Source organism: Macaca mulatta, chromosome 19, assembly GCF_049350105.2.
Source record: "Macaca mulatta isolate MMU2019108-1 chromosome 19, T2T-MMU8v2.0, whole genome shotgun sequence".
Classification (NCBI taxonomy): Eukaryota; Metazoa; Chordata; class Mammalia; order Primates; family Cercopithecidae; genus Macaca; species Macaca mulatta.
This window is the reverse complement of record NC_133424.1, coordinates 69,510,194-69,537,947: the sequence shown is the minus strand read 5'-3', so window position 1 is coordinate 69,537,947 and position 27,754 is coordinate 69,510,194. Positions and strand designations below refer to the sequence as shown.

Genomic DNA, 27,754 nt, shown 5'->3' with positions numbered 1-27,754 from the left:
AATAGATCAGCCTGAGCCACATAGCCAGGCCCCATCTCTACCAAAAAAAAAAAAAAAAAAAGTAATAGCAGGGTGTGGTGGCATAAGCCTGTAATCCTAGCTACCTAGGAGGCTGAGCCAGGATGATGACTTGAGCCAAGGCTGCAGAGAGTTTTGATAGTGTCACGGCACTCCAGCCTGGGTGACACAGTAAGACTGTCTCTCACTAAAAAATAAAAAAAATAAAAAATAAATCCAACAGTAGTATGGATACAAGAAACACTTCTAGAGTATAATATTAGAAAACTATATGAAACAGCTTTGGGAAAAATATATTTCATACAACAAAGAACACATGAAAATGAAAATTTATATCAGAAAATATCAGTATTAAAGAAACAATTGCTGGCCAAGCGCGGTGGCTCATGCCTGTAATCCCAGCACTTTGGCAGCCCAAGGCAGGCGAATCAGGAGTTTGAGACCAGCCTGGCCAACATGGTGAAACCCTGTCTCCACTAAAAATACAAAATTAGCCAGGCGTGGTGGTGGGCGCCTGTAGTCCCAGCTACTCAGGAGGCTGAGACGAGAGAATAGCTTGAACCCAGCAGGCGGAGGTTGCAGTGAGCCGAGAGATCATGCCATTGCACTCCAGACTGGGTGACAAGAGCTAAACTCCATCTCAACCAAAAAAAAAAAAAGCACAAAAGAAAACAAAGAAAAAAGAAACGATCACCAAGAAATTATATTTTGAACTGTATGTAATGTATAATGCTGACTTGTATTACATAAAGCAACAATTTTAAAAAGGATAAAGACATAAATCTATGAATATGTTGAGCATTTTTATGTCTGTTATCTCAGCAATTAGTAGAAACAACCAATATAAAATTGTTAAAGTTCTAGTGAATTCTCACCCCAAGATTGATAATTCTGGCCTAATAAATACAAATATAGGATGCTTATATTTAGTACAACTGAATATTTACAGAACTATCAATATAGATGACTAAAAAGTATCTTCAATTCACATGGAGTGAAATAAGACACAGGATGCTATCAAGATATGAATCAAAAAGAGAGATACATGGAAAATATAAAAAGAAGCATTTGGAAATTAAGTTACAAGATACTGAATAACTCATGCATCACAAAAGACAGTTTAAAATGCAATATTTTTTCAAATAATGGTACTACAATATATCCTTTTTTTTTTTTTTTGAGATGGAGTCTTGCTCTGTCGCCCAGGCTGGAGTGCACTGGCATGACCTTGGCTCACTGCAAGCTCCGCCTCCTCTCACTGCAAGCTCCGCCTCCTCGGTTCACACCATTCTCCTGCCTCAGCCTCCCAAGTAGCTGGGACTACAGGCGCCCACCACCATGCCCGGCTAATTTTTTGTATTTTCAGTAGAGACGGGGTTTCACTGTGTTAGCCAGGCAGGGGAATAGCTTGAACAGGGGAGGTGGAGATTGCAGTGATCCAAGATCAGCCACTGCACTCCAGCCCCTGCGACAGGGTGAGGCTCCGTATCAAAAAAAAAAAAAAAAGAAAGAAAAAAGCGTACAAGGCTCAGCCCACTGCTTGGGGGGCTATGGCAACTTAGTGTGGGTGCGGGACCATGCAGGACCGGAGCACGCATGTTCCTGGAGGGCTCACAGCAAACCTGAGGTGCCAGGCCACCTGAGCCAGTCTGGAACGCTCAGTCTCAGGGAGACAGAGACGGGGCTGGGGCTCTCCATCTTTCTCCAGCATCCCAGAGAGGGCACCTTGGGGTTGCTGTACGGACCACGTGGCCGGAGCAGAAAATACAACAAAAGAAAGTTATTTCCAAGGGAAACAGGAAGTCCCTCCCTGACACCACAGGAAACGACCCTCTCCTGAGTTATCATTGGCTCAGACCTTCGTGAGAAAGTGCAGGCAATGGAATTCTGGGTAAAGTCCCATATGTTCCCACGCGGTTGTGCCTGTTCGGTTCTCTGTGGGTAAAGTTAAGCGGCACCACTAGGAAATATTGGGGAAGTTAAGTTCCAAGGTTCCAACCACAGGGGTCTTTACCTCAGAGTACTCACATTTCTGTGGCTATTGGAGGCAGAGAAGACTCGTTCCTGATTTTCCTGCGTGGCCCTGGGCTCACCCCTTCACCTCTCCCAGAGCTGGGGTCCAAGATTTAAAATGAAAAATAAATTCAGTCTTTTGCTCCAGGAGCTGCCAGGCAGTAACATTAATAAACGGGCCTTTAATTCAGTGGTTACAAAGTTGTGGTCCCTAGACCAGTAGCATCTTCATAACCTGAGAACTTGATAGAGATGCAGGCTCTGTGGCCTGACACAGGCCTACTGAATCAGGAACTCTAGGGATGGGATGCAGCATCCATGACAATACCGTGACTAGAATGGGAAATACTACTTTGCTCCTCATAGGAATGTACATAAAAAATGTTATCACATTGTATTCAATTTTAAAAAGAACTATTGTTATTATTGTCATTAGCATTAACATCAAAATGCTTTCACATATACTCTGTGGGAGGCTAAGCCTCAGCAGGATCCTTGGCATTTATCAAAACATAAAATACAATGACACCCTAACTCAGCAGCTAGCCTCATAGGTGTGATTAAAGGTTTTACATGAAAGCACACATTTGGGTTATTTCTTAAACAGTTCAGAAAAAGTGTTCCTAAAACCATAGGTAGGCATGCTACTTGAGACTCATTATTACAGGCCACAAGATTTAAATTTTGGGACTGTAGTCCCAGTTACTCGGGAGGCTGAGGAGAATGGCTTGAGTCTAGGAGTTCAAAGCTGCTATGAGCTATGATCCCGCCACTGTACTCTAGCCTGAGCAACAGAGCGAGACCCTGTCTGTAATACTAAAATTTTAAAAAGAAGATTCAAATTTTGGAAATAGCAGGACTAATTGCCCTCGGACCTAAGTGGGTGGTAGAGTTCATCCAGTTTCAAGTTTGTGACTTTAGAGGACACTTCCTTATTCATCTTTAATTCACAGTAACCAAAACCTGCCTCTCTACCTCTTGTTCTTCCTTCTGGCACTCAAGGCAAGTAGATTCAATCACAAACTTGATTATGAGAGGGTCCTGCCTGAAACTAAGAGACACAGGTAATGTCCTGTCCTCATCAAAACATCACCAGCTGGGTGTGGTGGCTCGCGGCTTTAATCCCAGCACTTTGGGAGGCCGAGGCGGGCAGATCACCTGAGGTTGGGAGTTTGAGACCAGCCTGACCAACATGTAGACATGGAGAAACCCCGTGTCTACTAAAAGTACAAAATCATCCGGGTGTGGTGGCATACACCTGTAATCCCAGCTACTCTAGAGGCTGAGGCAGGAGAATCGCTTGGACCCGGGTGGCTGAGGTTGTGGTGCGTGGAGATCACACCATTGCACTCCAGCCTGGGCAACAAGAGTGAAACTTGTTGTCTCCAAAAAAGCAAAAACAAAACAAAACAAAACAAAAAAAAACAAAAAACAAAAACAAAAAACTCACCATCACCCCCGGGCACAGTGGCTCACGCCTGTAATCCCAGCACTTTGAGAGGCTGAGGTGGGGGGATCACCTGAGGTCAGGAGTTCAAGAGCAGCCTGGCCAACATGGTGAAGCCCCGTCTCTATTAAAAATACAAAAATTAACAGGGCATGGTGCTGGGCCCCTGTAATCCCAGCTACTTGGGAGGCTGAGGCAGAAGAATCGCTTGAACCCAGGAGGTGGAGGTTGCAGTGAGCTGAGATCGTGCCATTGCATTCCAGCCTGGGCGATAAGAGCAAAACTCTGTATCAAAAACAAAAACAAAAACAAAACACCATCACCATCAACCCATCACCTGAACCTGCAGCTCCCATGGGACCACTAAATTTTGGGAAGGTATGAAAAAGGGAACCACTGAAGACATCTCTAGAATGGTGCACAAATGAAACACAATTAAGACACAATTTCACAATCACTTCTGCCCATATTCCATTGTCCACAGCTCATTCACATGGCCCCAAATTAAGTGTAAGGAAAGCTGGAACATGCTTTCCCCCCAGGTGTTCAGAAACAAACAAACAAATGAAAATGTGATTAGTTAGCATCTAGCCAATTCATGGCACAATCCATCCATTTGTTCACCAGATATAGATTTTATTATTTCTACTATGCATTCTACCCTGTCACTCCTTCATTATTCCAGTAACTCAGTATCCTCCAGTCACTGAGCCCATATCACTGTTACAATCTCTAGGGTGTATTTTCCTTTGCATCAGATTCAGATTTTGTTTCTGCAGCACAGGAAAACTATAGTCACAATATAAATTGTCTCCACTCACATCCAGTATATAGTGACTCATGGATGTAGTGGAAGGATACAGTGAAGTTACTGAAGAAATAAGTGCATAATCTAGATTTCTATTCACAGCAAGAGTGTTTTTCAAGAAAGAGTATAAAATAAGACCATATGAAGTAAAAAATGAAAATTTTAGGTAAAAAGGTAACCCGAAAGGTTATATTTAAGAAAAGTGATTCCAGGTGGAAGATCTGCATGATATAAGGAATGCATCTGTGGATCAATACAATTATTCATTATCTGTATAAAACATGAACAATATCCCCTTGTTGAGTAGAACAACAGAATTACTATGCCTCAATACCACTACATGATAACCTGCCTTATATTATCCAAGAGGAGGGTAAAGGTATTAATAACTCTATACCCTGATGTGTTAAATACATGTGCAATAATTTTCAGCTTAAAGACTAACAAAATGAGTGTATACATTCCAAATTAAAAGGAAAATTAGTATTAATAATCTATACATGTTTTCAAAAGAAAGCACAAGAAACAAAACTGAAGAAAAGATAAGCACAAAATAAGAAGACGCATTTAAGCCCAAATATATTAGCTATCACATGAAAAGAACATGGAATAAATTATTGAATAAGTAGGCAGTAATTATTGATGAGTTAAAAATATCCAGTAATAATTAGTTCATAGCTTACATATCTAAGGTATAATGTCATATAAATATATTAAGTCAAAGTCTAGAAAATACATACCTGTAATTATTAAACACAAACACACAAAAAATGCAGATTTGTATCTGACACATAGAAATAAGGGAGAAAACATCAGCAGGAAAACATACTTTACAATTTTAAACATGAATTCAAATTACATAAAACAATTTTAGTATAATGAGAATAAAGGGTTAAATCTCTAAACAAACCAGTCTGCTTTAATATTCATTATCTCAGTAATAATATCAAAAAGGCAGCCATAACATTGGTACAGTTCTGTTGGATTCACACATCACAATGAACACATTTGGCCTGATAAATCCATATAACGTAACAGACACCAATTGTAGCACGTTTTAGCACAAACAGAATATGAACAAAACTGAGAACAGATAGCCAGGACCATCAAACATCTCTTTAACTTGGCCGGGCGTGGTGGCTCACGCCTGTAATCCCAGCACTTTGGGAGGCCAAGGCGGGTGGATCACGAGGTCAGGAGATCGAGATCATCCTGGCTAACACGGTGAAACCCCATCTCTACTAAAAATACAAAAAATTAGCTGGGCGTGGAGGCGAGCGCCTGTAGCCCCAGCTACTCAGGAGGCTGAGGCAGGAGAATGGAGTCAACCAGGGAGGCGGAGCTTGCAATGAGCTGAGATTGCACCACTGCACTCCAGCCTGGGCTCTACAGCAAGACTCTGTCTCAAAAAAATAAAAAAATAATAAATAAATAAATAAATAAAATAAAAAGGCAAAAAATTAATAGAATATTGAAACTTAGAGATAATTCAAGACTACACCTTAGATATTCCCCTAGACCTGTCCAAAAAAAAAAAAAAAAAAAAAAGGAATGATATATAAAGAAAACATGCAAGAAAATAATACAAAATTTGAACTTCCTTTATAGTAAATGAAAACATAGGGATGGGGGTACAGATTTAGGAAAGACAACCATACATCCGACGTATCATTTTATATATTCAAAATATTAATTTTGCAAAGAGAAAGGTGTACAGAGCCATGTGGGGGTTTGCACGGAACTCATGGGGAGACACTGGCTGCCACAATTTAGGAAGACTAACAGAAAACCTCATCTGACATTCCTTTAATCGGTGTGGATAAATGGTTTCCCCCCAAAACTGGCAATGACAAGGCTAGAAAATACTGGGCATGTGAGAAACTGGATCCTCCAGAGATTTTAGTTCACTGAGGGACGGGAAGAGGTCTGAGAGGTCTGTAGGGTGAAGGTTTTTCCCAGAACTTCCAAACAGCCTGGGTCACCTCAGAAAATGTTGGACTAATGTTCAATCTAGGTTTAGAGCTTTGCATGGTGAGTGCCACAGAATGGGGCAAAAAGAGGGAGAAGATATTTCAGAAAATGAGTATGAAGTGACAATCTACAGAAGTGAGAGAGGAAAGTGTGAAAACTGGGTGTTCATTAATAGAAATAATTTCTTACTTTTGATATTCTATGGCAGTAAACTGTGAGATTATTAATGGAGTACAGGGAGTTTATCGAGATATGCACTCAGGATGCACAGGAATGAAAATGAGGCAGTGAGATGGAAGAGCGGGCACAATAAAACTTTATTAGTGGCCAGGCACGGTGACTCACACCTGTAATCCCAGGTTGCAGTGAGCTGAGATCGCGCCACTGCACTACAGCCTGGTGACAGAGCGAGACTTCGTCTCAAAAAAAAAACAAAAAAACAAAAAAACAAAAAACAAAAAAAACACAAACCCTCCATCCCTAACACCTTGGTGACTATGTTTATATCCCTAGAGTGCAAGGATTGGGATGGCTGAGGACTGAGCCTGGTTAACCCTAACTACTAGGTTCCCCTCCCCTCTTCTGCAGTGGGTTTCTTTTTATAGGCTCTGACATGGGACATAAATATCCATTCACTTTGCCCGCTCCAGTAATTTCGTGCCCTTGTTCTATATATACTTGTCACTGATCTGCGATGCTTCCGAACAAGGAGACAAGCCATTTCCCACAAAAATACACATATATCTTTACTTCAGGGCACTTCTCCCAACACAAAGGTGATGCCCACTTGTACTGGTCCGACTTCAGGCCACGGAGAGGGTTTCTCTACATCCCTGGCCACATCACAACCACTCAAGGCAGGATGTGATGTATCAGTCTATTTGCAGCTTACTGCAAACATCAGGATAATCTGTCTATAAATAAGGCTGAGGGTTTTTTCCCCTATTTTTCAGCCAACCAAAAGTATAAGAGTCTGATTCCTTTTTTTTTTTTTTTTTTAAGACAGAGTCTCACTGTGTCGCCCAGGCTGGAGTGCAGTGGCACATTCTCGGCTCACTGCAGCCTCCGCCTCCGGGTTTAAGCGATTCTTGTGCCTCAGCCTCCCGAGTAGCCGGGACTACAGGCATGCACCACCATGACCAGCTAAGTTTTTGTATTTTAGTAGAGACAGAGTTTTGCTACGATGGCCAAGCCTTTTTTTTTTTTTTTTTTTTTTTTTTTTGAGACGGAGTCTAGCTCTGTTGCCCAGGCTGGAGTGCAGTGGCATGATCTCGACTCACTGCAAGCTCCACCTCCCGGGTTCACGTTATTCTCCTGCCTCAGCCTCCTGAGTAGCTGGGACTACAGGTGCCTGCCACTACGCCCGGCTAATTTTTTTTTTTTTTTGTATTTTTAGTAGAGACGAGGTTTCACCATGTTAGCCAGGATGGTCTTGATCTCCTGACCTCGTGATCTGCTCGTCTCGGCCTCCCAAAGTGCTGGGATTACAGACGTGAGCCACCGCGCCCGGCAGGCCAAGCTTGTCTTGAACTCCTGGCCTGAAGCAATCCTTCCTCCTTGGTCTCCCAAAGTGCTGGGATTACAGGTGTGAGCCACCATGCCTGGCCTCTGACTCCATTTTTTATATTTGACATTTGACTGTTGCCAGTTTAAAAGCTCTGCCTCCCCTTTGGCCCACTTTTAAGCAACCTGATTAAAAAAGCCTACATGCTCCCTCCCTTTGCACAGCAGCAGAGCCAAACTCCCACCCCCACCTGGTAGCAAGGCAGGAGGAGGCAGTGCCAGGCAATGCCGGTTGGCATTATACTTTCACTTCCAGGACACGTCATCTCAAGGCAAGTAGTGAGAGTTGTTAGCACTCCACTCCCTGCAGCCCTCTCCCAAGACAGATCAACAGCACAAAACTTAAAAGAAGAGAGCTTCAAGAACATTTGGAACAGTTAAAATAGAGACTTAACATTTGGAACAATTAAAATAAAGACCTCACTCAGTTTTTCTGAGTTGCAAAAAGGGGGAAGGGAGTGGGAATAAAAATATTTGAAGAAATAAAGGCCAAACATTTCCCAAATTTGGGAGAAGGCATACACCTAAAGACTTGAAAACCTGAACAATCACGAAACAGGATAAACACAAAAAAATTCCACACCAGGGCACATCATAATCACATTTCTGAAGACTAAAGACAAATATTTTAAAAGCAGCTAGAGAGAAATGACACATTAGTAAAGGAGAACAACAGTTCAAATGGAAGCAGATTTCTCATTTAAAACCAGACGCCACAGGAATTGCTGCAATGTTTTTCAAGTTTTCCAAAAGAAAAGACTTGTCAACCATGAATCCTATACCACACAAAAAATTTCCTTCAAGAATCAATAAAGATATTCTCAGATAAAAGAAAAAAAGAATATTTGTCACAGGTAGACTTATTCTAAAAGAATGGCTACAGGAAGTTATCCACACACAAAGAAAATGGTAGAAGGAGGCTTCAAGATGGAAGAACAATGGAAAGGGTAAGAAATACAGGCCAAGAGACTATTCTTGTTCTTTCAACAAAGTTTGACATTATGACATAGGACTAGAGATTTCAAATAAATAGGTTTGACAACAGAAGCAGAAATTATAACATCGTTCAATATGGTGCAGAGCACGTGGAGGGTAAACGCTTAAGACAATTGTATTAAAAGAATAATGGGGCCGGGCGCAGTGGCTCACACCTGTAATCCCAGCACTTTGGGAGGCCAAGGCGGGCAGATCATGAGCTCAGGAGATCAAGATCATCCTGGCCAACATGGTGAAACCCCATCTCTACTAAAAATACAAAAATTAGCTGGGTGTAGTGGCAAGCACCTGTAGTCCCAGTTACTGGGAGGCTGAGGCAGGAGAATCTCTTGAATCTGGGAGGTGGAAGTTGCAGTGAGCTGAGATTGCACCACTGTTCTCCAGCCGGTGACAGAACGAGACTCCATCTCAAAAAAAAAAAAAAAAAAAAAAAAAAATTAGCATAAGGACATCTAATAAAAGTAACATTTCTACAAATCACTCAAATTGCTATAATGTTGACAACCAGCAGATTGTGACTAAGTTACATAAATACATTTTAATACATAAAGTAACCACTAAAATAATTATACCAAGAAATACACTTAAAAAAAAAACCCACTATATTAAAGATGAGCTTGCTGTTAAATTAGGAATTAAAAAAACACTACAGACAAATCAAAACTGAATTCTTAAAATTGTACAGGTATCCAAAAAAAGGGCAAGAAAATAAAATATGCCCCAAACCAAACCAAACCAAAACAGAAAAAAAAAAAGGAAAAAAAGGCCAGGCCTGGTGGCTTACGCCTGTAAACCCAGCACTTTGGGAGGCCGAGGCGGGCGGGTCACCTGAGGTCAAGAGTTCAAGACCTGCCTAGCCAACATGTCGAAACCCATCTCTACTAAAAAATACAAAAATTAGCCAGGCGTGGTGGCACATGCCTGTCATCCCAGCTACTCAGGAGGCTGAGGCAGGAGAATTGCTTGAACCCAGGAAGTGGAGGTTGCAGTGAGCCAAGATATCAATAGCCACTTTAAAGATAAATGGTTTAATATAACAACTAAGAGAGATTTTCAAAGTGAAAAAGAAAAAGAGCAAGACCCAACTATATATTGTCTACATAAGATTTACTGCAAATATAATGATGTAGGCAGGTTGAAAATAAAAGAAATGGACAAAGATAAGCCATGCAAACATTAACTTTTGTTTTTTCTTTTCTTTTTGAGACGGGGTCTTGCTCTGTCACCCAGGCTGGAGTGCAGTGGCACCATCTCGGCTCACTGCAAGCTCCACCTCCCGAGTTCATGCCATTCTTCTGCCTCAGCCTCCTGAGTAGCTGGGACTACAGGCATCCGCCACCACGCCCGGCTAATTTTTTGTATTTTTAGTAGAGACGGGGTTTCACCATGTTAGCCAGGATGGTCTTGATCTCCTGACCTAGTGATCCGCCCGCCTCGGCCTCCCAAAGTGCTGGGATTACAGATGTGAGCCACCACGCTGGGCCTCAAACATTAACTTTTAACAATGCAGCAGTTATATCTTGTATTAGTATAAGAGAAAATATACTTCAGAGCTCAGAAAATCAAAATGGTCAAAGAAGAAAGTTTCATAATGATAAGAGGGTCAATACATGAAGAAGATATAATAATCATAAATGCATAAGCACCGAACAAGGGAACATTCAAATATATGAAGGAAAAAGTGATAGAACTGAAAGGACAAATTAAAAATTCCACAATTATAGTTGGAGACTTCTTTTAGCATTCTTCTTTTAGCAAAATATTAGACAAAAAATAAGGAAAATATAGAAAGTCTGAATAACATCATTAATCAACAGAATCCATAAACACAGAATATTTTACCAAACAACACCAGAATATACATCCTTTTTACAAGTAACTGTGGAATACTCAACAAGCATGTTGTTTATGGTTTCTTGTTTATGGGCCCAAAACAAACTTCAACAAATACAAATGTTTTCAAATTAAACGAGCTTGTGCTCAGGCCAAATGTGAAACTAAAAATAACAAAATGATAACAGGAATATTTTAAATACTTGGGAATGAAAGAGCATACTTTTCTTTTTTTCTTTTTCTTTTCTTTTCTTTTTTTTTTTTTTTTTTTGAGATGGAACCTTGCTCTGTCGCCAGGCTGGAGTGCAGTGGTGCGATCTCAGCTCACTGCACCCTCTACCTCCCGGGTTCGAGGGATTCTTCTGTCTCAGCCTTCCGAGTAGCTGGGATTACAGGAGCACACCAGCACGCCCAGCTAATTTTTGTATTTTTAGTAGAGATGGGGTTTCACCATGTTGGCCAGGATGGTCTCCGTCTCTTGACCTCGTGATCTGCCTGCCTCAGCCTCCCAAAGTGCTGGTGTTACAGGCGTGAGCCACCGCGCCCGGCTGAAAGAGCACACTTTAAATAACCCATGTATCACAGATAATTCCTTAAATGGAATCAGGAAATAGTTAAGCTGAATGAAAATATAATTACAATATAGGAAAATGTAAGATGGAGATCAAACAGTGCTGAGTTTAGCTTATAAAACTAAATGCTTACATTAGAATAAAATAATGATAATCTAAGCTCCCACTTCAAGAAACTACAAACAGCAATATACAACCAAAACAAGCAGAAAAAGAAAATAATGACGATCAGAATAGAAATCAAAGACAGAACACATAGAAAATCAATGACACAGAAAACTGGTTCTTTGAAATAGTCAATAAAATTTATAAACATCTAAGATGAACAAAGACAAAGAAAGAAGACACATAACCACTATTAGGAATAAAACAAAGGATACAACTACAGAACGTTGTGTCATGAAGGGAATAATAAGGGAATGCTTCAAATAAATAACTCCGCAAATTTAAATTAGAAAACTTAGATGAAATGAAACAATTCCTCAAAAAGAATAGTCTATCAAAACCCACCCCATATGAAATACTTGGAGTACCTATTAAGTTGAATGACTATGTAATTCAAATCTTCCACAAGAGAAACCTTCAGACTTAAATGGTTTCACCAAAAAATTCTACCAAATACTTAAAAGAAACGACACCAATTCTACCAAATGTCATGCAAATAAAAGGGGGGTGGCACTGGAGGAAAACTTCTCAATTTATTTTGGGAGGCCAGTATTAGTCCAAACAACAAAGTCAGATAAAATGGAAACAAAAAAATAAAACTACTGACCAGTATTGCTCATTGTCGTGGTCCCCAACTCCCCTGCCTTCCGTGTCCTGACCTAGAAAATGCAAGGTGCCTCGACAGCTCTGTGACCCCGGACCAATTGTGTGTCTTCCCTGCAGGCTTAAATGTAAGCTAGGGATTGGAATGCCCGGGCACTGACAAAGTTACATTGTTGCCCGAAATACTGAGAGATCAAACACGTTGCTAAGCATGTAGAATCCGGCCCTGTATCTGAGCCAAGTTCCTTACGCCCTCGTATACTCTCTAACCCAAACTTCTCATCGCAGACGTACACAAGTAGCGCTTTTTGTTTGTTTGCTGTCCAACACAAGGACACACTGCAGCCCCCCAACCCCATATGAAAATTCCTCCGAGAAATGATTTGAACTGATTACCCTGGTGTTTTATGCTCCTTTCCTTGGAATTCCAACAGGTCCTATCTCAGGACTTTTTGAAACAGTCCCTTGTGGGAACCCCTCTGCCACTTTTGGGGAAATTCCAGCCACATTATTTGGCCAGATGGAATACTCATGATTTCAGATACAAAATTTCTCAGTAAAATACTAGCAAATGGAATGTTGTAATTAAAAGAAATCATATTCCAATTAGCCAGGCGTGGTGGCACGTGACTGCAGTCCAAGCTATTTGGCAGGCTGAAGCAGGAGAATCGCTTGAACCTGGGAAGCACAGGTTGCAGTGAGCTGAGATCGTGCCACTGTACTCCAGCCTGGGTGACAGAGGGAGGCTTCATCTCAAAAAAAAAAAAATTATATTCTATGACCTGATGGGGTTTATTCCAGGAGTGCAAGGCTGGCCTACATTCAAAAATTGGCTGGGCACGGTGGCTCACGCCTGTAATTCCAGTACTTTGGGAGGCTGAGGTGGGTGGATCCTTTGAGGTTGGGAGTTCGAGACTAGCCTGGCCAACATGGTGAAACCCCATCTCTACTAAAAATTCAAAAATTAGCTGGGCATAGTGGTGTACACCTGTAGTTCCAGCTACTCAGGAGGCTGAGGCAAGAGAATTACTTGAACCTGGGAGGCGGAGGTTGCAGTGAGCCGAGATTGCACCACTGCACTCCAGGCTTGGTGAAAGAGTGAGACTTGGTCTTAAAAAAAACAACAAAAAATTCTAAAATCAGTTAAAGCAATCCATCCTAACAGGCTAAAGAAGAAAAATTACATGATCATATCAATTGAAGGGGGAAGAGCATTTGGCAAATTAAATGCCCATTCACAATAAAAGCCCTCAGCAACTCAGAAGGGAAACTTTCTAAAGAACACGTACATAAAAGTCTACAGGTATCATACTTCACGGCCTACACGGAATGCTTTCTCCCAAACATCAAGAAAAAGGCAAGTACGTCCTCTTTCAACACTTCTATTCAAAATCACACTGGAAGTTCCAGCTAGTGCAATAAACACAAGAAAAGGAAATAAAAGTAATATAGATTGGGAGGGTGAAGTAAGATGTTTGGGCCAGGTGTGGTGGCTCATGCCTATAATTCCAGCACTTTGGGAGGCTGAGGCAGGAGACTCACTTGAGCTCAGGAGTTTGAGACCAGTCTGGCAACATGGTGAAACCTCATCTCTACAAAACATACAAAAATTAGTTGGGCATAGTGAAGTGTGCCGGTAATCCCAGCTACTCAAGAAGCTGAGGGTAAAAAGTGCTTGAACCTGACAGGCAGAGGTTGCAGTGAGCCAAGATCGTACCACTGTACTCCAGCTTAGGTGACAGAGCAAGAGTCTCAAAAAAAGAGAAATAAGAAATAAGATGTTTGCTAATAACATTAATATAAGGAAGAAAATCCTAAGAAAGCTATCAAAAAATGTTGCTAGAACTATTGACTTCAGCAAAGTCACAGTATACATATAAAAATTATAATTTATATATTTCTCTATAATTGCAAGTACCAAGTGCAAACTGAAATTTAAAACTCAATACAGGCTGGGCACAGTGGCTCACGCCTGTAATCCCAGCACTTTGGGAGGCTGAGACGGGCAGATCACGAGGTCAGGAGATCGAGACCATCCTGGCTAACACGGTGAAACCCTGTCTCTACTAAAAATACAAAAAATTAGCCGGGTGCGGTGGTGGGCACCTGTAGTCCCAGCTACATGGGAGGCTGAGGCAGGAGAACGGTGTGAACCTGGGAGGCGGAGCTTGCAGTGAGCCGAGATTGCGCCAGTGCACTCCAGCCTGGGTGACAGAGTGAGACTCCGTCTCAAAAAAATAAAAAATAAAAATAAAACTCAATACAACATATAATGGCCCCCTAAGAAACTGTCTAGATTTTTAAAATATGTCCATAATCTATAAGCTGAAAATTACAAAACGCTTATGAAATAAATCAAGGACCTCAATAAACAGAGGAACGTACCATATTCATGAACTGCAAGACTCAACAAGATGTCAATTCCCACCAAAATGATCTTTAGATTTAAGGTAATTTATATCAAAATCCCAGCAACATATTTCGTAGAGACAAACATGCAATATATATGCAAAGCCAAAGGAAAAAACTGATATGAAAGCCAAATCAATTTTTATTTTTTATTTTTATTATTTATTTTTTGAGACAGAGTCTCGCTCTGTCACCCAGGCTGGAGCGCAGTGGCACCATCTCGGCTCAATGCAACCTCCGCCTCCCGGGTTCAAACAATTCTTCTGCCTCAGCCTCCCAAGCAGCTGGGATTACAGGCACCTGCCACCTTGCCTGGCTAGGTTTTGTATTTTTTTTAAGAGATGAGGTTTCACCATGTTGGCCAGGCTGGTCTTGAACTTATGACCTCACGTGATCTGCCCACCTCGGCCTCCGAAAGTGTTGGGATTACAGGCATGAGTCACCGCGCCCGGCCCCAAATCGATTTTTAAAAAGAACAAAGAGTGAGGAATAAGTTTATCCTATTTTAAAATTTACTAGCTAGCAACAGTAATCAAAATAGAGTGGTACTGGCATATGTTTAGGCTCAAAGACTAGTGGCATAACATAGAGAACCCAGAAATAGACCAATATGAATATACTTAAATTTTGCTACGGTGTAAAAGCAATTCAATAGAGGCAGAATAGTCTTTTCAACAAATGGAGCTTAAAAAAATTCATGGGCAACAACAAAAGACACTCAACTACGGTTCATACTGTAATACAAACATTAACATGGATCAGATTCAAATGTAGAAGATAAGATTTGTAAGAGGAAATACGACAGAAAATATTAAGGACCTAAAACCTGGTGAGGAGTTCTTAGACATGACATAAAAAGGACAAGGAGGACCGGGCGCAGTGGCCCACGCCTATAATCCCAACACTTTGGAAGGCTGAGGCAGGCAGATCACAAGGTCAAGAGATGGAGACCATCCTGGCCAACATGGTGAAATCCCATCTCTACTAAAAATACAAAAATTAGCTGGGTGTGGTGGCACGCACCTGTAGTCCCAGCTACTTGGGAGGCTGAGGCAGGAGAATCACTTGAACCCCGAAGGCAAAGGCTGCAGCGAGCTGAGATCTCGCCACTGCACTCCAGCCTGGGCAACAGAGCGAGACTCCATCTCAATTAAAAAAAAAAAAAAGGACCGGCCGGGCGTGGTGGCTCACGCCTGTAATCCCAGCACTTTGGGAGGCCGAGGCGGGCGGATCACAAGGTCAGGAGATCGAGACCACGGTGAAACCCCGTCTCTACTAAAAATACAAAAAATTAGTCGGGCGCGGTTGCGGCGCCTGTAGTCCCAGCTACTCGGAGGCTGAGGCAGGAGAATGGCGTGAACTCGGGAGGCGGAGCTTGCAGTGAGCCGAGATCGCGCCACTGCCCTCCAGCCAGGGGGACAGAGCGAGACTCTGTCTCAAAAAGAAGAAGAAAAAAAAAAAAGGACCAAGAGATGTCTTCAAAATAATGACATGAATTAATGCAATACAAAATGGCTTTTCCTACAATAGAAAACTATGCATGTGGTCATTAAAGGGCTCTGAGGGCTGCGCGCAGTGGCTCACACCTGTAATCCCAGCACTTTGGGAGGCCGAGGCAGGCGATTACCTGTCAGGAGTTTGAGACCAGCTTGACCAAAATGGAGAAACCCCATCTCTACTAAAAATAAAAAATTAGCCGGGCGTGGTGGCACATGCCTGTAATCCCAGCTACTCGGGGAAGCTGAGGCAGGAGAATTGCTTGAACCCAGGAGGCAGAGGTTGCAGTGAGCCAAGATTGTGCCATTGCACTCCAGCCTGAGTAACAAGAGCAAAACTCTGTCTCAAAAAAAAAAAAAGAAAAGGCTCTGAAGAGGGAAGTCCCACTAGGACACCCCTCTCTCTCATAGCAGAGAGCTAGTCTCCTTTTTTTGAGATGGAGTCTCGCTTTGTCCCCTAGGCTGGAGTGAGTGGCACGATCTCGGCTCACTGCAAGCTCTGCCTCCCAGGTTCAAGCCGTTCTCCTGCCTCAGCCTCCCATGTAGCTGGCCCCACCACCGCGCCCGGCTAATTTTTTGTATTTTTAGTAGAGACGGGGTTTCACCGAGTTAGCCAGGATGATCTCGATCTCCTGACCTTGTGATCCGCCTGCCTCGGCCTCCCAAAGTGCTGGGATTACAGGCGTGAGCCACCACGCCCAGCCTCCTTTCTCTTTCTTTTGCCTGTTAAACTTCTGCTCCTAAACCAAGTAAGTAAATAAATAAATAAGGCTTTGAGGAGTTCAAAGTGAATACATGATTTTTACTACTGTACAATATATATTTTTAATATGAGGTAATACTATCACATGTGGCTCAAAATCTAGTCTTAAAAATGTTATCAAAAAGGAATTCCAAAATGCTCTAAATGTGTATCATTTTAATCAAGCCTAAGTCCATGGTGACAACTGTGAAAGTCACACTTACCTACATATATGCATGCTGGCTTACGTGTTAAAATTCCAGTTAAAGAGAATTTTCACACACTGTTTAAAAAGATTAAAAATGACATTCCTTCTATGTGTTTGTTTTTCTGAGTTTATCACGATCTTTTAAATGAATTCAGCTACATACTGTATTTTTTGGGGGCCTTAATCTGACCTTTAGAAAAGTGAGGTGGATCTAACTCTCTCAAAGGAGAGGTAAAGAAGCTGAGAAACCACAATCATAGGGAAAAAACTAAGATGCCCGCCCAGGATTACTCTGTGCATGAACAATTACACTATCATCCCTATCCCAGGAAAACTAAAAAAAAAAAAAAAAAGTAAACCCACATCAAGAAAAAGTATGTGTATTGGGTAAAGACATCCAGTGAAAGTTTTTTTAAACAAGCATCTGAAGTGGACAATGTGTCCAAACATACATACATCCTTATCTCCTTATAAAAGTGTTTCATAACTCAAGCCTCCATATTTTTTATAAAGATGTATGCTCCTACACCTCAAGAGTGGAGAATGTTGCAGGACTAAGGAAGCTTTCACCAAATGTTTTCAAACCCTCATTCGTCTTAACTGTTCAGACACTGGGCAGCAGTGAATGTACAAAGAGGAAAAATAAAGGGGATGAGATTTTTTGTTTCTGAAACATTTCCCTCTCCCAAATAAAATAAAAAAGGGATGACAAATTGCCATAGGCTTGTAAGACAAGTCTAAAAGAAGCTGTGTTTTATTCCTCTTCCCTATATCTCCTTCTCCTTTGTTTAAATATCCCTGAGATAATATGTCACTGTAAACTAAGAAGAAAGATGTGGCTGAAGGTTTTCCTAAGTGCATAGTAACCACTGGGTCTCTCTCATGGGTGAATTCTCAGATGGAGAATAAGACTCCAGGCTGCTTCAATTTCTAACATGATTGTTCAGATGACAAATGATAATCTATGACAGGTTTTCTCAAAGACAGGATGCTTATGAAGTTTCTCTTCAGTATGAATGGCCAGATGGTAAGATGTTCCTTTCACCACAGATTTTCTTCAGTGGTGATATTCAAAAACTCTTTCCCTAATAAAAGTCTGTGGATGTTGACTGAAGTCTGTGCAGTCATAAAAGGTCTTCCCACATCTGTCACCATGGTAGGGTTTCTCCCAGTATGAATCCGCTGATGATGTGTGAGGGAGGAGCTGCGATTAAAAGCCTTTCCACACTCACGGCATTCATACGGCTTCTCTCCAGTGTGAATGATGGCGTGTCGAATAAGGTTTGCGCTCCGGCAAAAGGCCTTCCCACACTGGATGCATTCATAGGGTTTCTCTCCAGTGTGAATCTGTTGGTGCCTCGTAAGGTGTGAGCTGCGGTTGAAGGCTTTCCCACACTCCACGCACTCATAGGGTTTCTCTCCAGTGTGGATGCTGAAGTGTCGAATGAGGTCTGCCCTATCACTAAAAGCTTTTCCACATTCTTTGCATTCATAGGGTTTTTCTCCAGTGTGAGTCCTTTTATGCAAGACAAAAGTGGAGTAGTGGGTGAAGGCCTTTCCGCATTCACTGCATTCATAAGGCTTCTCCCCAGTGTGAATCCGCTGGTGCTGCTTGAGGTGTGACCTGCGGTTGAAGGCCTTCCCACACTCCATGCACTTATAGGGCTTCTCCCCGGTGTGGATGATGTGGTGCTGAATGAGGTCTGCACTCTCACAAAAGGCTTTTCCACACTCGTTGCATTCGAAGGGTTTCACTCCAGTGTGAATCTGCTGGTGCCACGTGAGGTATGACCGGCGGTTGAAGGCCTTCCCACACTCAATGCACTCATAGGGCTTCTCTCCCGTGTGGATGATGTAGTGTCGAATGAAACCTGGCCTATCTCGAAAGGCTTTGCCACACTCTTTGCACACAAAGGGTTTTTCTCCAGTGTGGCTCCTGTTATGCAAGACGAAAGTGGAGCGGTGGGTGAAGGCCTTTCCGCATTCACTGCACTTGTAAGGCTTCTCTCCGGTGTGAATCCGCTGGTGCCGTGTGAGGTGTGACCTGCGGTTAAAAGCCTTTCCACACTCCATGCACTTATAGGGCTTCTCCCCGGTGTGGATGATGTGGTGCTGAAGAAGATGAGTGCTCTTGCTAAAGGTTTTCCCACACTCTGTGCATTCATAGGGCTTCACTCGAGAGTGAATCCGTTCATGCTGAACAAGGAGGGAATTCTTTTTAAACACTTTCCCGCATTCCTCACATTTATAGGAATTTTTCTCTTCACGAATCAAGGAATCTGTAACTGGTCCATGTGAATCACATTCATAGAGATCATCTTCTGTTGAAACTTGTTTTTGTGTAATCCTTGTACATATACCATCATCTGACCCCAAACCATCACGTTCAGAACTCATTTTCTCCAGGAGCTTCTCCCCCTGGGAGTCTATCCCTACTTTCGAGTGGACTTCTTGCATTTCAGATGGCCCACCTTGATCCTTGGCTTGCCCTAACTGGGAGTCCTTTGAGACTCCCTGTGTCAGTCGTTCCCGGAGTAAGACTTCCTCAGGCAAGGCCAGGTGAAAAAAGCTAGGCTCTGTGGTCTTGGGTTTTGTGTTGTCACCTGGAAGGAATACAATACACAAAAAGGCTTATTAGAGATGGCATTATAGAAGAAACAAAGGCCAGGGACAGTGGCTCATGCCTGTAATCCCAGCACTTTGGGAGGCCAAGGCAGGCAGATCACCTGAGGTCAGGAGTTCAAGACCAGCCTGGCCAACATGGTGAAACCTGTCTGTACTAAAAATACAAAAATTAGCTGGGCGTGGTGGCGCACGCCTGTAATCCCAGCTACTCAGGAGGCTAAGGCAGGAGAATCACTTGAACCCAGAAGGCAGAGGTTGCAGTGAGCCGAGATTGTGCCACTACACTTCAACTTGGGCAACGGAGCAAGACTCCATCTCAAAAAAAAGAAGAAGAAGAAGAAACAAGATCAGCATTTCAGTGAGAACAAGAAGATGAAACAGTACCCTCAGCCTCCCAAAGTGCTGGGATTACAGGCATAAGTCGCCATGCCCAGCCTAGAGTAGATCTTGGATGAGAAAATAATGCTGGGCACGATGGCTCATGCCTGTAATCCCAGCACCTGGGGAGGCTGAGGCGGGTGGATCACCTAAGGTCAGGAGTTTGAGAACAGCCTGACCAAAATGGAGAAACCCCATCTCTACTGAAAATACAAAATTAGCCAGGTGTGGTGGCACATGCCTGTAATCCCAGCTACTCGGGAGGCTGAGGTAGGAGAATCACTTGAACTCGGGAGACAGAGGTTGTAGCGAGCCGAGATCGTGCCATCGTACTCCTGCCAGGGCAACAGTGAGAGACTCCGTCTCAGGGGAAAAAAAAAATTGGGCCAAAAATAGGGTCTGCCTTACAGGACTATAGTGAAGATGAAGTGAAACACTACATATACTACGTTCGGCAGAAAGCAAGGCACTGAGTAAAAAATAAATACATGTTAGCCATAATTTTTTATCATGGGTTAGTGAAGTATATACATCTGGGACCTAACTTGGAAGTACTTAAATTTAAGATGTAAGAGGCCAGGCTTGGTGGCTCAGCATTTTCGAAGGCTGAGGCAGAAGGAGAGCTTGAGCCCAGGTGTTTGAGACCCGCCTCAGCAACATAACAAGACCATCTCTATAAAAAATTTTAAAAACTCAGCCAGGCACGGTGCACATGCCTGTAGTCTCAGCTACCTGGGAGGCTGAGGTGGGAGAATCCCTTGAGCCCAGGAGGTTGAGGCTTCCGTGAGCTATGATCACACCACTGTACTCCAGCCTGAGTGAGAGAGTGAGACCCTGTCTGAGGAAAAAAAAAAAAAGAGGCTCCATGGATCCCAAGCACCCAGAGAGACCACAATAAGACTGCCCGCAAAATTCAGAGGCAGTGTTCACTTTTCCATGTGCAAGCTGCCATGATCCCCACCTTCCCAGCTGCTGGCTCCTACCTGGATAGGAGCTTTGGGAGAGGTCTTTCTTAACAATCCATAGCTCCTCTCTGCGATCCAACTGGTAGATCAGCTCTGGTTCGAACAAAGGACAGCCTGTGCATGGAGAACGAAAGAGGACACAGGGAGTTAGGTTAGAAGAAAGAAACCTCTCAATCTGTTCTGGGACTTCAGGATGGGGAAGACCATGGAATGAAACTATTCTCAGCTAAGCAAAGAAAATGTTAAACTGTGACCATAAAACAACTACAAAAACACCATCTGGCTGGGCACAGTGGGTCATGCCTGTAATCCCAGCACTTTGGGAGGCCAAGGCAGGTGGATCACCTGAGGTCAGGAGTTCAAGATCAGCCTGCCCAACATGGTGAAACCCCATCTCTACTAAAAATACAAAAAATTAGCCCCAGCTACTCGGGAGGCTGAACCAGGGAGGCGGAGGTTGCAGTGAGCTGAGATCACGCCACTGCACTCCAGCCTGGGGAACAAGAGCGAAACTGCGTCTCAAAAAAAAACAAAAACAAAAACAACAAAAAACCATCCTCATTGGCCCCAGAGACTGTAAGCAGTAGTGCTGGCTGTGTGACAGTATCAATTACTTTTAATCTCCATCCTACAAAAATCTCAACCCTGTTCAGACAAATTTTCTGAAGGGATTTTATAATTAGTCCCCATGGCAGGTAGAAAAGCCCTGGTCTCCATCATCTTGCAAATGGCAACCCTGATCATCTGTACTCTGAGGTAGGCAGGTGACCTATACCAGCCACTCCAAGGAGAGAGAAAGCCTTCATTCCAGGAAGGGCTAAATGAGGGAGGCTGCCACTCCTGCTCCCATGCAGCATCCCGGGAATTCTGTGAGGGAACCTGCCTAAAAACCTTACCAAGAGGAGAGAGCAAAGAGGCTGAGCACAGCGGCTCACGCTTGTAATCTCAACACTTTGGGAGTCTGAGACCAGCCTGGGCAACATGGTGAAACCCCATCTCTACTAAAAATGCAAAAATTAGCCACACCTGGTGTCATGCACCTGTGGTCCCAGCTACTTAGGAGACTGAGGTGGGAGGATCACTTGAGCCCAGAAGGCCGAGGTTACAATGAGCTGAGATCACATCACTGCACTCCAGCCTGGATTACAGAGTGAGACCCTGTCTCCAAAAAATAAAAAAGAAAGTGGGAGCAAAGAAAAACAACTGGCTTGACACCCACCAACCCAGGAGCCAGCCTTACCACTAAGCTTATTCGGTGAGATAATATATTTCCTTCAGGGTTAAGACTGTATGAGCTGATCTGCACATATAGCCCAAAACTTTTCAAAATATAAGGGGGTAAAATACATAAGTACTCTATAGAGAAGTTAATGGCAAGGCAGTAGGACCCACAAAAACACAAGGTGGGATTCATCAGTCATCTCTAAGCAAATGTTCACTCATTTTTGCTATGTGCCTGGCACTGGGTTCAATGACAGTGCAGTGGAAAAGGTGAATCAGACCTTCCTTCAGCTTTGTCAGGATCGTGCTCACCACCACCTCAGGGCCTTTGCACACGCCGGCCTGCCTACCTGGAATACTACTTGCTCCTCTCTCTTGTTCCTTCTAATTAACTCACTCTTTGGGTCTCAGCTCAAATGTCACTTCTTGGAGAGACTTTCCTGCTGTGGCTCTCGAATCCAAGTCCTTAATCAATATGCCACCCTGCCACAGAACTTTACTCCTAATAGTAAGTCAATAACTGATATACAATGTAACTATAACCTAGCGAATATGCCAAGCAATTTAAATGCATTGTATTTTATAAACACTGAATTAAATTTAGGCATTAGTTTAGAAAAGAAATAACATATTTGAGATAATGAATCTCCATTCAGGAGAAAGGTAAGTTTCTTCACTGATCTAAGGCTTTTTTTTACATTCTAGGCAAAGCACTACATTGCTACTCCTATGGGCCCGGCATGAAAAATTCAATTTTAGGATTTCTTCACAGGATGCACATTAAGAATGTACTGCAATCAGGACCACATTATACATGAAGAAATCGAGGCTCAGGCAGAGAAAGTGATTGCCAAAATCTGGGAAATGGCAAATGGCCAAGCTAAAATGGACACCTGAGTCGAGTCATCAAAAGCATCTGGCCAATTTAACCACAGAACTATACAAAGTTGTTCCAAAAAATGCTGAGTCCAAGTGTGATCCTGCTGATTATGAGGACAATGATTTAGAGAGCAGTAACAACAGTGACAGCAACAGGGGTCACAATTGCTAACCTGCACCCACCCACCTACCACAACACACTGTACTGAACCATTTGCCCTCACACTAGCCCTGTGAAATAAACACTATATTGCCCCCCCCCTTTTTTTTTTTTCAGATGGAGTCTCTCTCACACTGTCGCCCGGGCTAGAGTGCAGCGACGCACTTGGCTCACTGCAAGCTCCGCCTCCCGGGTTCAAGGTATTCTCCTGCCTCAGCCTCCCGAGTAGCTAGGATTACAGGCACCCGCCACCATACCCGGCTAATTTTTTGTATTTTTAGTAGAGATGGGGTTTCATCATGTTGCCCAGGCTTGTCTCAAACTCCTGACCTCCTGATTTGTCTGCCGTGGCCTCCCAAAGTGCTGGGATTACAGGAGTGAGTCACCGTGCCTGGCCTGGCCCTTTTTATTCATGAGAAAAATTGAGGCACAGAGATTCCTTAACTTGCCCAGGAATACAGGGATCATAAGCAGTGGAGATGGGAGTGGACTCCTGGACACCAGACCCTGGTCTCCCAAGTGCTACACTCAGAGCAAATGCTGAACACCCCTGTGTGGTGCCAGAAGCCTCAGAACAAGCAGGCTGTGGAGGAGAGAGGGGAACATGAGTAAGAGAACTCAATCCTAAGTGAGGACTGGACCAGAAGGGGCCTTACCCAGAGACACGAGAAGCCCATAGGTCTCCAGCATCACCTCCTGATACAAGGTTCTCTGGGCTGCATCCAACTGTCCCCACTCCTCCTGGGTGAATGTCACAGCCACATCCTCAAAGGTCACAGACACCTGGAAAATTAAACAGAGATAGTAGTGTTTCCCTTGGAACTGTGGAATACAATTAGAACTTGTCACTCCAGCACTGCAAAAGATGCACAGTGACACAAGAATCCAATCACCAAGCATCTCCAGAGGGCCATGATCTGTGCCAGGCATAAGGGGAATGTGGACACTGCCTTGGATAAATTACAGCAGTGTCGGCCAGGCGCAGTGGCTCACGCCTGTAATCCCAGCACTTTGGGAGGCTGAGACGGGCAGATCACGAGGTCAGGAGATCGAGATAATCCTGGCTAACATGGTGAAACCCCGTCTCTACTAAAAATACAAAAAAAATTAGCCAGGCGTAGTGGCGGGCACCTGTAGTCCCAGCTACTCAGGAGGCTGAGGCAGGAGAACGGCGTGAACCCGTAAGGCAGAGCTTGCAGTGAGCCAAGATTGTGCCACTGCACTCCAGCCTGGGTGACAGAGCGAGACTCCGTCTCAAAAAAAAAAAAAAAAAAAAAAAAAAAAAAAAAAAAATTACAGCAGTGAAGAGAGAGAAGCTATGCAGGAAGACACTTGACACAGAAATAAGGTTGGGACAATCCTAAGTGGAGTGAGAGGCACAGACAGTCAGTGTGCTGGGATATCAGAGGAATGGGAAAGAATAATAACAAACAATAACACCAGTAGCAGTAACAACAACAGCACCTGAGTCTTACTGATCCTGCCTGTGAGCCTGCCTCACGCTAATGGCTTTACATGCCATGGTCAAGTGACTAAAAGTCCCCAGCTCAGGAGCCAGACTCCTGAGGTTTAAAACCAAATTCCTGAAATCAACACAAGCCTGCTAAGTGACCTTGGAAATCTCATTTCATTTATCTGAGCTTTGATGTCCAGGTCAATACAGCAGGGTTTTCCACTTCACCAAGAATAGTCAAAAGAGCTGAAGAAAAGTTGTAAAGGAAACATTGAGGCAAAGGGCCACAGCCCCTGAGTTCACCATCATCATCTCCACGTCACACTCAAGAGACTTGAGGTCCAGGACCTCTACTAGTCTACCCAAAGTCACATGTCTTATCAGAAGAGACAGAATTTGAACCCAGGGCCCTATGGTCTATATTCTCATCATGCAACCTGACATTCCTTCATTAGCAAAGTTAATGCACAGTTAATGAGGATGGGAAACACTGAAATACATCCATTTGAGCCACCCGGAAAATATTTTCAGGGTTTTTTTTTTTTTTTTTTTTTTTTTTTTTGAGACAGGGTCTATTTTGCCCAGGCTGGGTTTGAACTTATGATCCTCCTGCCTTAGCCTCCCAAGCTGGAACTACAGACACATGCCACTGTGCTGGCGTTAGCCACTTGAAAATATTTTCATGGACATGGGCAGAGCAGCATAGTCATAATCACCTACCTCACAGAAGAGTCACCTGAGGTGGTGGCACCTGCCTCAAAGGTGGCAGGGCCTGGACCTGCATCTGCTTCCTTGGAGACTACTTCTGGGCCTCACAGATGCCCATTCTCATAGGAAGAATCCACAACAAGCTATCACTACCTTTTCCTGTTTGAGTCCTACCAGCAAGTATCCCTGAGGTCAGGTTACTTCAGGAGCAAGGAACAAGAGTCAGGTTGTAGCCATGAGAACATGGGCCCCTGACTGGCTATGATGTCTGTCCTGGCTAAGGAGGAAGGCACATCTAGCAAAAGACCACAAAATCTTGTGTCCCAAGAGTATAGGAGAAAACCACTCAGGAAACCACTGCGGAAGCCACACGGGTCCCCTGTGGACTCCTTAAACCACCAATATACCATTTTTTTTTCTTTTTTAGTCCACACAGTTCCACCAGTATGAAATGCCATGACTCCCATTACCCAAGACCACCTGCTAGAAGGAGGCCTGCTCACCTTGCAGAGTTTACTTTAGGTATCATCCCAGGCCTCCCTAACCATTGCGGGCAAAGAAGAGGGTAAAAACACAGGCTGTGACGGTAGACATACCAGTTGTTAGTTTCTGATACTTAAGAGCTACAGTGATGTAAGGCAGGTAATTGAACCTATGTGAGCCTCAAGCTGCTCTTGTGTGAAACAGTGATGACAAGAGAACCTAAATCTTTTTTTTTTTTTTTTTTTTTTTTTTTGAGACGGAGTCTCGCTCTGCCGCCCAGGCTGGAGTGCAGTGGCCGGATCTCAGCTCACTGCAAGCTCCGTCTCCCGGGTTCACGCCATTCTCCTGCCTCAGCCTCCTGAGTAGCTGGGACTACAGGCGCCCGCCACCGCGCCCGGCTAGTTTTTTGTATTTTTTAGTAGAGACGGGGTTTCACCGTGTTAGCCAGGATGGTCTCGATCTCCTGACCTCGTGATCCGCCCGTCTCGGCCTCCCAAAGTGCTGGGATTACAGGCTTGAGCCACCGCGCCCGGCCAAGAGAACCTAATTCTAAGGAGTTCAGGATTAAATGAGCTGAGGGTTAAATAATGCCTGCCAATTAGCCTTGATGATTGGACTCTTGATGATCAGCTGTCACTTTTTGCAATTATTTCTTTTCTCTTTGTTCACATAATATCCTAGACAAACTCAAACAGCAAGCTTTTTAAATATCGTCAGATTCCCTATACAAAAATGCCAGACTCTGGGCAAGTGTGTAACGCGCCACTTCAACCGGAATTGCCAAAAAAGGCACCTCCAAATAGGTGACATTTGGACAGAGGCCAGAAGGATGTGAGAGGGAGGCCCTGCGAAGTTATAGGGGCAGTGTTCGAGGTAAAGGGAAGTGCAAAGAGAAAGGCTGGAAAATGGAAGACGACTGCACGGTCAGGTTGGTGACTCTGAACAGCAAAGGACCAGGGAAAAATGGAGAGACAAGGTCAGGGGTGGTTGGCCAGGTGGATGAGGTAGGGGCTGGCAGGCAGCAGAGGAGGCTGGATTTAGGGGAAGTGTGATTAGAGCCTTGGAAGGAAGCATCATTCATCCTTCTACCAAGGACTGAGCACCTGTCGGAGGCCAACACTGTTGCAGGACTGCGGATAAAAGAAGTGACAAGCTACGACCACTTCTCTTAAATAAACGACGGCGACAAAGAAAAATCCTGTGGCTGTCTTGGCTTCCGCCTGCCCAGGAGGCCTCCAGAAGGAGCAGAGCAGCAGCAAGGCCGAAACCTCGTCCACTCACCTGCGCCGAGGCTGCCATCCTGGGACCCTGCAGCCCTAGCGGGGCCCAGGAATGCCGCGGCTCAGTCGACCCCAGCCCTTCTCTGTCCTGGGTGGGGCGACCTCGGCTGACTTTCGCACTCAGAGCCTCAGTTTCCCCAGAGAAAAATGCGCACAAAGCGGGCGCAGCGTCGGGGCTGAGGAGACGGAGGGCGGCTGTGGAGGTCTAGGCCCCGGCGGGAGCCGGCGGAACACCCCGTTAGGGAACAAGTAGGGGGTCAGGCTCCCGCCAAGACGCGGAGAAGGGGCGTAACAGCCTCATTACCCTTCCCTGCTCAGGCCTCTGGACGCGCCCACCCAGCGGTCCAAGCCCCACACTGTTTCAGCGCCAACCCGGCTCACGGAGATGACGTCACGCCAAGAAGCGGAAGTCCCGCCTCCGCCGCCCAGGCCCGCAGAAAATGTCCCTGTCCTGGGCCCAGAGTCTGCGGCGGACGCAAGGGACGACGCCTTCTGAGTAAGGCAGTTTTTTCCTCACATCTACCGGGTGTGGGAACTCACCAAGCACAGCCGACTCCATGTAAGTGTGCACAAAGACCCCTGCGGCATCTTAGGGCCGCCGCTTTACTACGAACACAAGTCGGAGGGTCGAAAGGTCCTTTCTAGCTTAGGAAAATTGAGGTCAGGAGGCGGGGATATTCGCCCCGATTCAGATCGTGGGCTGGGCCCAGAACTTCTGGCTCACTTCCCCTCTTTTAGGGAGGTAGCTCATGTAATCT

General features: G+C 44.2%; 1 protein-coding gene across 2 annotated transcripts; it reads right to left on the bottom strand.

Annotated features, from left to right (window-relative positions):
- Nucleotides 1–16,678: 16,678 nt before the first annotated feature.
- ZNF543 (zinc finger protein 543) lies at nucleotides 16,679–27,410 on the bottom strand. 2 transcript variants are annotated; one of them, XM_002801415.4, is made up of 4 exons: nucleotides 26,998–27,410; nucleotides 23,729–23,855; nucleotides 20,831–20,926; nucleotides 16,679–19,447 (listed from the first exon to the last, which is right to left on the bottom strand). In XM_002801415.4, the coding sequence occupies exons 1-4, from the start codon at nucleotides 27,013–27,015 to the stop codon at nucleotides 17,886–17,888; spliced, it is 1,803 nt and encodes a 600-aa protein (XP_002801461.3). In that variant the 5' UTR covers nucleotides 27,016–27,410; the 3' UTR covers nucleotides 16,679–17,885. The 2 variants fall into 2 exon arrangements, with proteins under 2 accessions (XP_002801461.3, XP_077836147.1); XM_077980021.1 differs by lacking the exon at nucleotides 20,831–20,926 and having other exon boundaries at nucleotides 17,583–19,447.
- Between the last annotated feature and the right edge of the window lie 344 nt (nucleotides 27,411–27,754).